This window comes from Branchiostoma floridae, chromosome 7, assembly GCF_000003815.2.
Source record: "Branchiostoma floridae strain S238N-H82 chromosome 7, Bfl_VNyyK, whole genome shotgun sequence".
NCBI classification, from domain to species: domain Eukaryota; kingdom Metazoa; phylum Chordata; class Leptocardii; order Amphioxiformes; family Branchiostomatidae; genus Branchiostoma; species Branchiostoma floridae.
In genome coordinates this window covers 14,109,865-14,123,393 of record NC_049985.1, presented here as the reverse complement: position 1 = coordinate 14,123,393, position 13,529 = coordinate 14,109,865, and the positions used below count along the sequence as shown (strand labels likewise).

The 13,529-nt window shown below is 42.3% G+C and overlaps 2 protein-coding genes across 3 annotated transcripts; both read right to left on the bottom strand.

Annotated features, from left to right (window-relative positions):
- Nucleotides 1–331: 331 nt before the first annotated feature.
- Nucleotides 332–4,761, bottom strand: LOC118419945 (tRNA-dihydrouridine(47) synthase [NAD(P)(+)]-like; the record flags this gene model as incomplete). Its single annotated transcript, XM_035826635.1, is given in 2 exon segments — nt 332–3,156; nt 4,439–4,761. Coding segments are annotated over 2 exon segments (2,031 nt in total). The 3' UTR covers nt 332–1,342.
- A 1,029-nt stretch (nt 4,762–5,790) lies between these two features.
- Nucleotides 5,791–11,075, bottom strand: LOC118419967 (D-amino-acid oxidase-like). 2 transcript variants are annotated; one of them, XM_035826669.1, is made up of 10 exons: nt 10,722–11,075; nt 9,854–10,143; nt 9,145–9,259; nt 8,689–8,765; nt 8,361–8,426; nt 8,071–8,125; nt 7,706–7,807; nt 7,483–7,565; nt 6,882–6,999; nt 5,791–6,107 (listed from the first exon to the last, which is right to left on the bottom strand). In XM_035826669.1, exons 2-10 carry the CDS (start codon nt 10,033–10,035, stop codon nt 5,877–5,879), a joined length of 1,029 nt encoding a protein of 342 aa, XP_035682562.1. In that variant the 5' UTR covers nt 10,036–10,143; nt 10,722–11,075; the 3' UTR covers nt 5,791–5,876. The 2 variants fall into 2 exon arrangements, with proteins under 2 accessions (XP_035682562.1, XP_035682561.1); XM_035826668.1 differs by having other exon boundaries at nt 9,854–10,054.
- Between the last annotated feature and the right edge of the window lie 2,454 nt (nt 11,076–13,529).

The window sequence follows — 13,529 nt, the reverse complement described above, 5'->3', positions numbered from 1 at the left end:
ATGATAAGACCACAGCAACTAAATTTTACCGGTAATCAGTGCATGTATTGATTTTTGCCTGTGGCAATAGTCAACATATACCTAAAATGGGAAAATATGGTTTTATCGCAATATGATAAGGTTATATGCCAAATAATGGCCTTTGCACATTGCACCTTGTTGTTGATTGGCTTTCCTGAAGGTAAACTTTGAACCATTCTGTGAACCATTCTGTGAACCATTCTGTGCCAATCAACTGTTGAAATTTGAGCAACTACTAGGAACTTTCAGGATTTACCATCATGAATAAGTTGACCATTATGTTACATATAAAAATGTTAACACCACGATATGTTCTCACAAACATCACATTTTATTCTGAAAGATGCATCACAAACCTGGTTTATAAAAGTAGACAATGCAAGCCTTACAAGGCACTCAGGGTTGCATTAGGGATTAGGCTAGAGCAAACTAAACAAATAGTGACACTGACACAGATGTTTCTCTACCATATTTGCCACAAACTGTGAAACAAAACAAATTTGTCGCTTTTCCATAATCATCAAGATAATAATACAATGAGCTCATATATTCACTATTCCAACTACACAGGAAAGTATGTATTCTACCTGACAATTACTCATGCATATACAATAATATTATGCATACATATTTCATTCAAAAAAAAGGAAACAGATATCTTCATTCTGCATTTAATGACAATCATGGGGAGAATATGGTACTTCTAGTATTCACATTCCAGCAATATTTTCATATAATCACCAAGAAAATCAGTCAACGTAAACATTTACTACTTTCCAAAAGATCTCAACTAACACTAAAAAATATTTTTTTGTTTGTTTCTTGAAATGCAGATCAAAAAGGGATCTCCAGAGCTCATTCCACCTTTCCAAAACTTCTAAGGTCTCAAAGTTATAACACATAATAATGCACATAAAACTCATAGTAAGAGCTGCATTCAAATTCCATATTTTACATACCTACCTTTTCAGTTTTGGAAAAAACTCTTGACAATCTATTCCTTCAATCATGTGTTTTGAAAACAATTGCATGAATCTTATCATTATGTTCTATTCCCACAGATATATTTTTCACATCAGAAAATGTCCACACTTAGTTCCCCTATAGTGTGTAAATCACTAAATGATGATTAGAGACATCCTTTTCCTTGTTTGACTTAAAAGAAGAAATATTCTTGTCTAGAAATATCTCCTATCAAATTATACATTAAACATTATATCAGTAATGCTGGTTTAAAGAACAAATTCATTTTCCAAGAAAGATATCCTGTAACTGCTGTGCTGTCCATACAGCTCATCTCAATGCCTTGAAGAGCCATAACCTATCGGTATGAGTTAGCCTTGTGTTTTGGTAGGAAGTTGAAGTTTGCCGGAGCAGGCCCCAACAACATCTCACTAAGTCTGACCCAGTCTGCACAGTTCCCACTGGCCATGAGAGTCTCCAGGTCGTCCCTACCGACAAAGTACGGGGGTCGGAGGTTAATCTTTTGAGGCGGCTGCTCCAGCACGCCGACCGGTACGTACCGGAACAGAAACGACAGCCACTCCAGCATGAACCGCCTGGTCTTCTCCACACCTTGCGTGTCTGAACCCCAGTGTTCCAGGCCGTAGTTAGAGAAGTCCTTCAGGATCTGAAACCTCTCGTGTGAGGAGATGTCCCAGTGGCGCTGCTCCTTGATCTCCGTGAAGATCCAAGGCTTGATCAAGGCACCTCGTGCGATCATGAGTCCCGCTACTCCCGTGCTCTCCCTGTGCCGGTTAGCATCCTCGAATGACAGGATGTCGCCGTTCCCAAACAGAGGCATCGGACTCGCTGCCTTGGCGCACTCCGAGATGTAGTCCCAGTCGGCCAGCTTGGTGTAACGCTGCTCCCGAGAGCGCCCGTGCAGAGTGACAAGGGAAACGCCCCAGTCCCGGAGATGAGGAACGACTCTGTACGCAAAAGGTTTCTCTTCGTAGATTCCCGTACGCATCTTCACCGTCAACGGTACGTCAAGCATGCCAATCATCCCTTTAACAACTTGCTCAAACTTGGTCAGCCTACCCATTAAGGCACATCCTCCGCCCCTCTTGAATACAAGGTCAATGGGACAGCCAACATTCACGTCTACAAAATCTACACTGATGGTATCATTCAGGAGTTCAGCAACGTGGGACATGACCTCGGGATGGCTGCCGCAGATCTGTACGCCGAAGACGTCCTCGGACTGGTGTCGTTTGAGCAGCGCCCACTCCGAGGACTGCCCCTGCAGCAGGTTGGAAGCCATGGCCATCTCTCCACACGTGATGTCCGCCCCAAGACCCTTGCAGATCCGTCGGAAGGGCAGGTTTCCAACCGTGGTTAGCGGTGCAAGGTATAATTTGTCTGCAAATTCCAACTTCTTCCTTTCTCTAGGAAGTAGCTTGATGGCATCTTCATCTGTGACAGACCCTGAGGGCCTGTTAGCCTCTACTGGTGCAGGATTCTCCACTTCAGTAGGGGGCATCTGCAACATGGGTGACTCATTGTCTTCTTGTACTTCTTCTGTTCCATTTCCATTTTTACTAACTTCTTTATCCTGTGCATTATCTTGTACATCATTAACTACAGTTGTGCTGCTGTTACCTAATCCCTCATCAACTCTGTTCTCTAGTATTGTTCCAGGTTTGACACTACTCTTGTGACCTACACTGTTGTCATCACTACCTTGAGCAGTAGACAGCTTCCCTATAGCCCTGAGGTACTCATCACTTTTGGGAAACTTGTACTGTTTCTTCCTCAGGCTTGTCTGTATGTCCTTGGGCAGTTGATTGCTTGTTGTTGGCTTTGCTTCAGGAGAGTAAACATCAGGGTTTACGATGTTCTCATTTTGGTCGTCTGTGTGGCACTTTGCGAAACGACAGGTGATACCAAAGGGGCATGTACCATGCGTGTCAAAAACGTAACACCTATCCCCTAAGTCTGCAGGCTTATTGGCCAGGTATTCTTCGACACTGTGGCTAAAGCGACACCTCTCTCCAAACTGACAGGAGTCAGGGTCTTTGAGGAAGCTGGGACACAAGCGCACCACATCGCACAGCTCGGAGGGCTTCTGGTGAGGCCTGCGCTTGTTCTGGCCTTTCGCTTTCTTCCATTTGCCCTTCTTGTTTGGTGGCTCTGGTGGAAAAGAAAAAAAGAACATCAAGCACATGTTACATTTTCAATCATTTAGAAGTGGTAGTATGCTTCTAGTTGCACTGCTTTCCATGCCAGCGGAATGGATAGTTATTACACACATTAAATCATTAGAATGTGTCAGGATGCGGATGGAGTATGCGGATGACGTGGACTTTCTAGATGAGGAAAGAGATCCACTAGAAAGTCTCCTACCTGTGGCAGCAAAGAATCTAAGAGACTCAAATCTGTTTGTTAATGAAGGTAAAACAGAGTTTACACATGTCTACCTGGCAGACAAACCACAACGGGGAGAAGAGGAATGGAGGAAAAGTAAGATACTGGGTTCCCTCCTCTGTAGTTCTGCCGATGTAGAAGCACGCTGCATCATGGGCAACATTGCTTTTAGATCCTTCTGCAAGATCTGGGTCCGAAGATCCAGCATTCCTTTGGCAAAGAAGCTACAGCTGTACAATGCATGCTGTGTGTCCATTATGCTATATAACTGCAACAGCTGGGCAGCACCAAAGGCAGTCACAGAGAAGTTAGACGTCTGCCACAGGAAACATCTGCGTGCAATCACAGGTCTCCAATGGCCAAAAAGCATGGTATCCAACAACACCCTGTACCGTATCTGTAACACCACACCTCTCTCCGAAAAAGCCGAGCAGGCAAGGTGGTCTACGTTTGGACACATCCTCAGGATGCCACAAGACACACCTGCACAAAAAGCCCTTGAATATGCCATACTAGGTTCAAATAGATTCAAGGCACGCAAGGGAAGACACTGTGTCAACCTGCTCAGCCTGCTGAAAGCAGACCTAAAGCACAGAGGTCGAGCTTTTCCTACAACGGCAAAGAAACTCCAGGAGCTAAGGAAGCTTGCAGGATGCAAGGAACAATGGAAAAGGATGAAGAAAGACTGAATGCAGCTATAGGACTTTCCAGACTATAGATGCAGAACACAGTGACTGATTGATTGATTGAATGTGTCAGGAAGAATTATTAGCAAAAAGAATGTCAAGATTTGTTATATCTATAAGGCCAAATATCTATAAGGCCAACAAACATTATCATTTGTATGACACTCACCACTACAGGTACCAACAGAGAACAATTAAACTGCCAGAACCGCCACATGTACTTGAAAGTTCAAGACTACCAACAATAGTCAGTGTGATAACTTAACCCACAGATTTTATACAAATCATAATTATGTCCTTGCTTTACCAAACTTGATTCATATTTTAAGTATGACAAATGTGAAGAGACAGTGACTTCAAACCTTGTGGAGACGTCTTATCGCCCTCACCGCTTGCCTGACTGCCTCCTTCACTAGAAGACTGGCCATGATGTGTCTTGAGAAGTTTGTTCCAGTCCAGGAACTCCTTCTTGATCCTCAAGACGCCTGGTGCGTTCAAGATGCTCTCTGCCGATTCCTTCTCAGCTTGAGATATTTCTTTAGCTACTGTTGGAGCTTCTGCTCCACTCTCCTGCTCCATCCTTACACAGGGTCAAAGTCCGAAAAATATTAGAAAGACATGTTCTTGGCCTGGCGAGGTGATGTAATATGGGGGAGGGGGGCGTTCTCTGTTTCCTGACTCAAGGCTAGGCAAGACCCCAAACACCACGTTTACGAAGCTACCGGCTTATGTGCCAGATCCTTATAAACCTAATCACGTCACTCAAATGAATCTAGGTCGTTTATCCTGAAGTTTAGTTGATGTAACGTTACTGTCCCGCAAGGCCTACACCGTACACGTGGTGCGACTTCGGAAAAACGTGTATCCCTACCGTGCTGATGGTCTCATCCTGGAGTTTCGTGCCCTACAAGCAGATGTAGGGTGCATTTCCGTGTTCTCGTAGACTCGAGCTTCGTGGCTAACACTTTTAGGGCTTATCACGTGCTAGTGTCTGATTGTATATGTTAGTACGGCCAGCTACTGGTTTTCTAACGGACTTCATTGAAGAAGGCAATGTGTTCAAATTTGTTTGTTTGAATCTTTATTTTTCATGAGAATCTCCTGTCACAGTCAAACAAAATATAATAAAGGCACAGATCACATGATTTAAGTCCTGATAATTCTATTAACCAAGAAGCTTTCACTACTTGTATAATCATATAGTGGAATTTTTGCCTTAAAGAAATGTATTCCATCACATACTTTTATTGTGCGTAATGCTTCCACAGAACAACTAGTTAAATCCAAGTGAATGGGTCAGTATGTACTTTTAAAAATCACCCGGTATAAAATATCATGTGAATCATACAATAAATATATCCCTGCAAAAAACATGATCATATGCAATGAAATCATTTTCCTTGTATAGATCATTGTACAACAATCTAACAATATTGTCATCTTTGATAAATCTTATCAAAATATGATATGACTAGTTTTTCGTAATTGAACACTGTGGATAAGACATTGCGTTGGTGTTGTAGACCACCAAGGAACTCACTCCTTTGGGCCTTACCTTATAGCTGACTAGATTGCATCTGCATTCAACTTGTAACACATTTCGGCCTTTGGATCTGACAAGGACTTAGTGCACCGCCCATTCAATTTGATCTAGTCAGAAACATCTAAACTTTACAACTTGTGTAACAAGTGTACAATTTGAGTCGGCCGTCACTTCGTCCTCGTACTTTTATTTGTATTTTTACATGTCCCTTTCAATAATAAAACCATCTAAACTAGCTATAAACCAGTACAGCACGTTTAGTAACGAGATTTGTGGACTCTTGTGGAAGACGCTTTAGCAGCTATGTCATCCATAGCTTTGGCAGCGAGCGAGGCCGCCTGCAGTGCACATCCCCAGTGGTAGGTGACGCCGTAACCGCCGTGACCGTAGTTGTGGATGACAGGGGTGTCCTTTACGGTGTCCCTCTCCAGTCTTATCCGCTCCCGCACAGGACGCAGGCCCGTCCACTTGGCCAGAACTTGGGCTCCCTGTTTCGGAACAGTGGGACCATCTGAGTTAGCGCCGAATGACAGTAGCCTCATTTAGATCTACTTTACTCTCCAAACTGAGGTTTAGTCGCGGAGATATGATAGTAGTCGGGAAATCTACCGGTATGAGGAGCGCACAGGTAAATTTCCCGACTACTTCTATATCTCCGCGACTCAACCTCTGCTTGGAGAGTAGGTCTACTTCACATTTCACACCGGGGGCCGGCAGGGCTGTTTGCGGAAACGGAAAATTAATGTTTATGTCAATCGATATGTACAAGGTATGCTGTTGAATTAGTTTTGGTCTGTTTTGTGTTGTTGTTTTTTTTTTTTTTTTTTTTTTGTCTTTTGTCAAACTTTTCGCTCACCAACTGCCCGGTCGGACCCCATTGTGGAAATGTGTGACTTTTAATCAAGGATAGCTGTAGCAGGCCCTCTAGGACATGTAAGGAACGCCGGTGTTCATTTTCGGGAGGAGCGCGGATTTTCAACATATGGGCCAGGTTCTAAAGCCGGGAGATCGTCTCTGTACCTCTACCGCGTTCTTCTTGTGGCGCAGAAATGATCTACATAATGAAATATCCAGAAATAATGAACATTACAGTACTTCAAACCCCACGCTTCCATACGTACCTTCCGTACCTTTCAGTGACCCATTGTTATGTGCATAAAGTTACCAGAGAACAAACCTGACCATCGTAAAGGCTTGTCCACACCAGCAATTCCAGATGGAAAATCATGTAATGTTATGAGGGTAAGGTCCAGTAAACCCACCTTTATCGCAGGTATCATTTTAATTGCACCGTCCCATATCTTCTTCTCATCCTCCTCCCTCCATCCCTCATCCCAGTCGCCTACCTGGTTCAGGCCGCCTAGGGCGACTGCATTTATCCTGTGGCATCAATATTGTAGCGATATTTAATACAATTGTCCCATACTTTGATGGATACACAAGATCCGACATAATACATACTAAATTCCAGCTAAAACAGGTGATACTTGATATGTAACGATTAGAAATCACAAATAATCTTGTTGGATGATTGGGTTGCAGTTTTTCTTTTTAATATTTGCTTACAGACAGTAAGTCTAGTAACTTATTTTAACAGTGCCACATACAACGAACAGACAGAAGGTAGGAATAGTCCCATGGGCTTTTTGATGCTGTAAGGGCATAGTTTTGGAAGTCGGGTTTCCATTTTTACACCTGATCGGAGTAAGAAAGTCGTGTTAAGTGCCTTTCAAAAGTGTACAAGGTCGGTGATATGGCAGGATTCGAAGCCCGGGGTTCGGGTCCTCTAGATTCTGAACCAAACACCTTACCGATTGTGCCACATGATCCCACTTTGGTAGTGGTCTGTGTAGATCAGCTTACCCTGGAATGATGTAGGGTGAGTTGTAGGTCGCTGTGTCCAGGTTGTGCGTGAGGAGGAAGTGTTTGACCCAAGGGGCATGAACCTATTGAGGGCAACGTCAGATGAAAGAAATTGTCAAACCCAATCTTTACATTATTTCTACATAGTGAACATTCTGAAATGAACGATTATTGATGCAAAAAAGTTCGACAATGATTGACAGCTGTTTGTGACGTTGCCTACTCTGACAATCTGGCCCCGCCCAGGTTTGACTTCCTGGTCGTTCAACATTTTCCTAGCGGACAGTCCGCAGCAGTTGATGACGACATCGTAGTCACTGCAGACCTACACAGGGGCGAAAAACAAGGAAATAATGCAAGCAATGCGCCTTCTGTATACTTAGTCTTGTCAATAGAAAATTACTTGTAAATAGTAGCGATTCTTAGCGTACATGTACAACCGTTGGGTTATAGGAAATCAAGCCACGCGAAGTCTTGCACATCGTACAAAACGACGTCGAGTCTCAAAACTCCCACTTATTACATGTATATACTAACAGAGATAACAGTATAAACATCATTCTAAAAAGTTTAAGGACTGTTACTAACCTCGGAAAGGCTAGCGATCTTTCTCTGTTCAAACTTGACTCCTTTCTCCTTCAGCCTGGGGAGGATCATCACAAAATTTAATAGACTGAGGAATCGGAAGGGAAGTTCCGAAGTTGCTGTACTATTAGAATATATTAAAATATCATATTCTTGATTGCATACGTGTGGTTATATCAACAAAATAGGAACCTAGTCTTTGAATCAATACATAAGCCATAGGACCTTAAAAACAGTGTAATAAAATATTGTAGTGTGTTATCATTAAAAAGAGAGAGAAAATATCGCCAAACCTCTGAGTCAACCACGGCAAGTACGACCTGCATTCCAACATCAACGTAGTGTTGAACCATCCGTAGCTGTAATATATAACAACAAAGGGCGTCAGGACTCTAGCACACAAGTCCTCAATATCGGCGTGGTGTGACACTGGTAAGTTACGGCTTGAATAGAACCTCAATGATTCGGCGAAATTGAGTCCTACTTTATTGCCTATGATATTACGATCTTGCCGGAAGTAGGAACAATGCCGGAAGTAGACATTCAATACGCTTGAGACCTGCAAGTAAATTAATAAGACGTGAAATACATGGTCATGACGGAGGGGTGAAACTTTTATACCTGTATCCTGGAAACTTCTTGACTTCATCTTCAGTCAGATGTCTGAAGCCCAGTACGATGTCTTTCCACGGAGGATCCTGGCATGGAAGCAAAGTGTTTCAACACAGGTTCACGTCAGTACAAATGGATTGAAGTTTTAAATTAGTGTACGGATTCTTCGGAAGGTGTTGCACACATAATACATGGTCAAGAACTTAATAACTATTCCGATTATGTGTGAGAATCAAATGTTGCAAAACACTAGCCTGGGTACCATCCAGGTAGCAGTTCGCTCCTATGTTCGCTTCTGCCACCCGACGGAACAGCAGAGAAGCGACAGTATATAGTGTATAATGAATGTCAGCGCAAGAAGCGACTGTATATAGCGTATATAATAAACGCCGGAGCGAACTACTTTCTGGATGATACCCAGGCTAGCAAAATACAGCATATGGCAAAGGAAAACATCCCTCTTACCGGGACTTCCTTGTCGAACACATTGTAGCCTGACTGGCAGAACAGACCGATTCGGTGGGAGAATTCAGTCTTGTACAGTCGGGAGAGGTGGTCAAACGTCCATTGTAGCCATTTCCTGAAATTAAATGTATGGAAACGACAGAGTGCTCAATTTGTTATGGTTGAACTATCCGTAATGTTGCCATCTAAATGTAACAGTGTAACATGTAACTCAAGTGATATGATAACGTTAACGATCCATTGGACGAAGGTTTGATATTCCATATTCCATTGCTTATTAGTATGAGAAGAGTTATACCCTAAGATTCAACACTTTTATAGTTTAATAGTCGCACGTTAACTGCTTCAATGGGCATAGTATTACCCTGCCAAACCTAATCTCCAAGCAGATCTTCCGTGGCACTTCGCGTGGCCAATTTACTCCTCTGCCGACCAAACGCCTTCCCCAGCTTATGATACTGTCTTATTCCACGGAAGATCTGCTTGGAGATTAGCCAAACCTACCCTAGCTATTCAACGAAGTAACGTTACAGGGTTCAAAAGTTCAGGTATGACGAAATCGTGCGCATGTAGGTCACTAGGTAAACGTTAACGTTGTTGAGCGTTATACATATATTTAAGCTACCAGACAGCTTATCTACTAAAGGATCGTTTAGTAAACACCTGGTAAACACCAAGGATGTTAAAAATCAAGTGTGTAAACACTGACAGTTCTTGTTGTGTCACGTTCCAGAGCTGTGGTTGCCAGATCCCTGCGGCCCCGTCCCCTGTTGTGTTGGGTGTAAACTCCGCTGCCACTACCGTCACGTCTGCCCGCTGGCACCGCTCCTTCACACACAGCGCAGAGGACAGGCCGATCACACCGCCCCCAACAACAACAACCTTCATCATCACACCGGCTACAGAAGTGCTGAAATGTGGAATGGTAGTTTATAATGATGAAGATCTAGCATATATGCTGGAGTCCTCCGTAGTTTCGTGACACGAACTCTATTTACCCTAGCCGAGTGAAAGCGGTAGAAAGGTTCGTAAGGTCATCTGTCAAAGGTCATGTAATGATACCCTACAATATAAAAGCAAATGTGGAGTCTGCGCCAGGTTCCTGACGATCACGATTTGAAAAGAGTTTGATGAGCGTTTTAAGGATGCTTCTGCAACTTCAGAGATATTATTGATTAGTGAAATGTTATTGGAGAATCCCACAGTAAATATTTTACCCCATGGCAAACTAATGTATCGACGTATCATTCAGTTTGTACCAAGTGACAACTATAGCGAACTGACACCTGTTCAATAAATATTTTCAAAAAGCACACAATATGAAAGTCATAATTCGAGAAAACAACACTTTGACGGAAATATTGGGCATTGGCCACAATATACAGTATATTCCGACAAGGCTGAGTTATGGTTTTATTACATTGGCAATAATGGTTTCAGTGGAGCCATGGGTACTGGGAATCCCGCAACCCAACCTCTGCTTGGAGAATAGACTCTGGGTGTGAGTCAAGCAATAGTAGCATACGTAACGTTCTACTAGTATTAGACTATATGTATTCAATATTATTAGTACTCACCAACTTCTTGGTCAGCAGAAATACGTCAGGTCCCAGCCGTTGAGTTCTAGTTGAACGTACACTGCATGTCAGACCGATAGTCTATTGGGAATTCTCTGCAAGTTGCAAAATCACTGTTTGCTCTCTGAATTTTAGGAGGCTTGGAAGTAGTAGGACTAGTTACGTTTAGTTGTAACTTGTAAGTTACAGTACCAGCGCTCAATGTAATCCGAACTCGGAAATGGATTAGTTTTAGAAAAGGAAGTTGTTAGACCGAGTCTTGTCACTCATTAAACCGGTTTAAACCAGAGACGAGAGCGGGGGTTTTACGATGTCACCCGGAACAATTAGAAATCCACAGGACAGAAGTCGCCAAATGTTGTCTTGTTGGTTTGCCTCCATAACCCTGTCAATCATTGACAGCCCCACCTGCACCTGCACCTGCTTACAAAGGGGCGCCCCCATGACGTAATTACATCACGTGTTGTGGGTCCAAATCTACTTGTCATATTTTTCACGATGACGTCTGAATCTATTCTCAAAAGAAGCTAGCAACTGTCAAACCCTTATAATGTTTTTACCCGAACTTAGAAAATATGGAAAGTAACTGAAATGCCAATGCGAACGTGGTCGCAATTATGTCATATGTTTGCATTTCCGTATATCAATTGCATGTTTGTTGGTCTTTGTTGTGTAACGTTAACTTTACTCATGACAAAAATGTCATCTGTAATACTGTATGATGTTGGGCGGGCCTCTATAAGCGCGATTTAATCGGTCTACTTAATACATGCAACGAAATGCAGGTATAATTCCTTAAAAGCTTTCCGAACACAAACAAACAATGTGACGTGATGTCACAGAGCATATTCGAATTGTTGCCTAGGCCTGTAATGTTTGACTACTGAATTGTGGCAAGTTGCCAGATGATCATGTGGTACTTATGAAAACATGTTGTTTTGAGCCAGACAAAGACTGGCTGGCTGTACAGGGAAAGTGTCTGCTTCTGTCGAGTACATTGTTGGCGTCTGGGTTTGCTCGTGCCTATGGCCAGCATAGCGTGCTTGTACGTAGCTTGGGGAGTGACACAAGAGTCCTAAACGGCGAGAGAACCAGCGCTGACCGCGGCCACCCTGGGACCAGAACGCTCCCTCGTATGTGACTTATCAGCGACACTAAACCTGTACGTACAATGTTAAACTTTAAATCCAGAATAATACGTATGTCCAGACCTTTTGTCTAAATTTAAGTATTGACACCGGGAAGTTAAGGTTTCATAAGACGTGTAATACTATGGAAATATCTAGAACTAGATGGTTTTGATCTTCACTGCGCAATTAGCAAAATTAGAATCAGGTCCCACCCCCTTGAAATAGAAAACGGGCGATATAAGAAGTTACCTGTGTGCGAAAGAACCTGGCAATACAGTATGCTGGATAAGGTAGAAGACGAAACACATTTTACTTCGATCTGTCCTTCTACGATCAAGAAAGAAAAGAGCTCTTCAAAGAGGCCACTATTTATTTCCATCCCAACCTCGTTTAGAGTCTATTCCAAGACACCGTGAGGGTTTTTAGGTGATATCTGTAATTAGTCTGAATTATTTTGAATAAAAGAATATTTGAGCCACAACAATTACATTCTTTTCAAAAAATTGAGTAAGAAAATACTCATCTATTTGAATTCCTTTGAATATTTTAGAAACATTTAGTAAGTAACTGTACAAAAATATCTTTATTTAGAATAATTGTGAAACCTCTGTGTGATTACTTCACATTTACAAAAAGTAAGCCCTATTGTTGCATCTGTATATTTTTAGATTTCACTGCTGGACACTGGTGGGTCCTTTGTGGTGGGCCATTGTTGCATGGCACCCAACCATACTTTGCAAGGATGTGTGAATTGCTATCTTCCCAGCCCACTGAACCATTTACCAAGAGCTCCTTGCATCAAGGAAAAAAGCTCCTTGCATTTACAAAAAATGGTAGAAAATGGTAAAAATGGTAGAATGGTAGAAGTATCAAATTCCACACCATGAATATTTCCAAAGTTTTACAGGACCAGGGAAATATTTATAAAGTTGAAACAGTGTGAAATATATTTCGGAATTATCAAATGTCCTAGACATATAATTACAAAACTTTAAAATCAATTCTAAACAATGGCAGCAAACATCCGCACGATGTCTTGGAATCGACTCTGCAGACAAAAATGAAAGTAGTACCCTCCTCCTAACATCACAAAACCCACACTTTACAGAAAACGCGGGATCCTTCGTCTTCTACTGTCTCAGAAGAAGAAGTCAAGCCCACTGATAAGTTATATTTTAGGGTTAGTCTTTTGACTAGAGTAGTCGCATACTATACTGTTAACCTTTGGTTGCAAGTTATTTTTGTCACTTGCAATTAACCCACCTAAAACTATGATTTCAAACGGTAGGTGGCTTAGTTTACATGCATGGATAAACATAATCCGAGAATGAATCCTGTCAGGATGTTTGTACTAACATGTCTGCACGCCAATGTTATATCCAGTGCCATGTTGATTTTGGAGAAATGTTATTGTAGACGGTATCAGCACTGTGTAGGCGGGGTGGGTGGGTGACTCATCGAATGATAATAAGTGAAATTCTTGTTCTAACGTTGTTACTTGAAATTGCCATATCTTACCGCTTCTTCGACTGTTTTTAAGTTCCACAATGTGTTCTTTAGTGCACACTTGTACCGGCCTGCAGATATCTATGTTGTATACAGGGCTACGCATTGAACATAAGAAAACGACAAGGTAGGGAGGGGGATGAAGTCAATTTCTCATAATTTTATAACGGAG

Coding starts and splice junctions, on each gene's coding strand:
- LOC118419967 (XM_035826669.1), bottom strand. CDS start 10,035: ATGATGAAGGTTGTTGTTGTTGGGGGCGGTGTGATCGGCCTGTCCTCT. Junction 9,260..9,853: donor AACGTGACACAACAAGAACT/GTCAGTGTTTAC, acceptor ATTTAATTTCAG/GAAATGGCTACAATGGACGT. Junction 8,766..9,144: donor TGTTCGACAAGGAAGTCCCG/GTAAGAGGGATG, acceptor CTTCCATGCCAG/GATCCTCCGTGGAAAGACAT.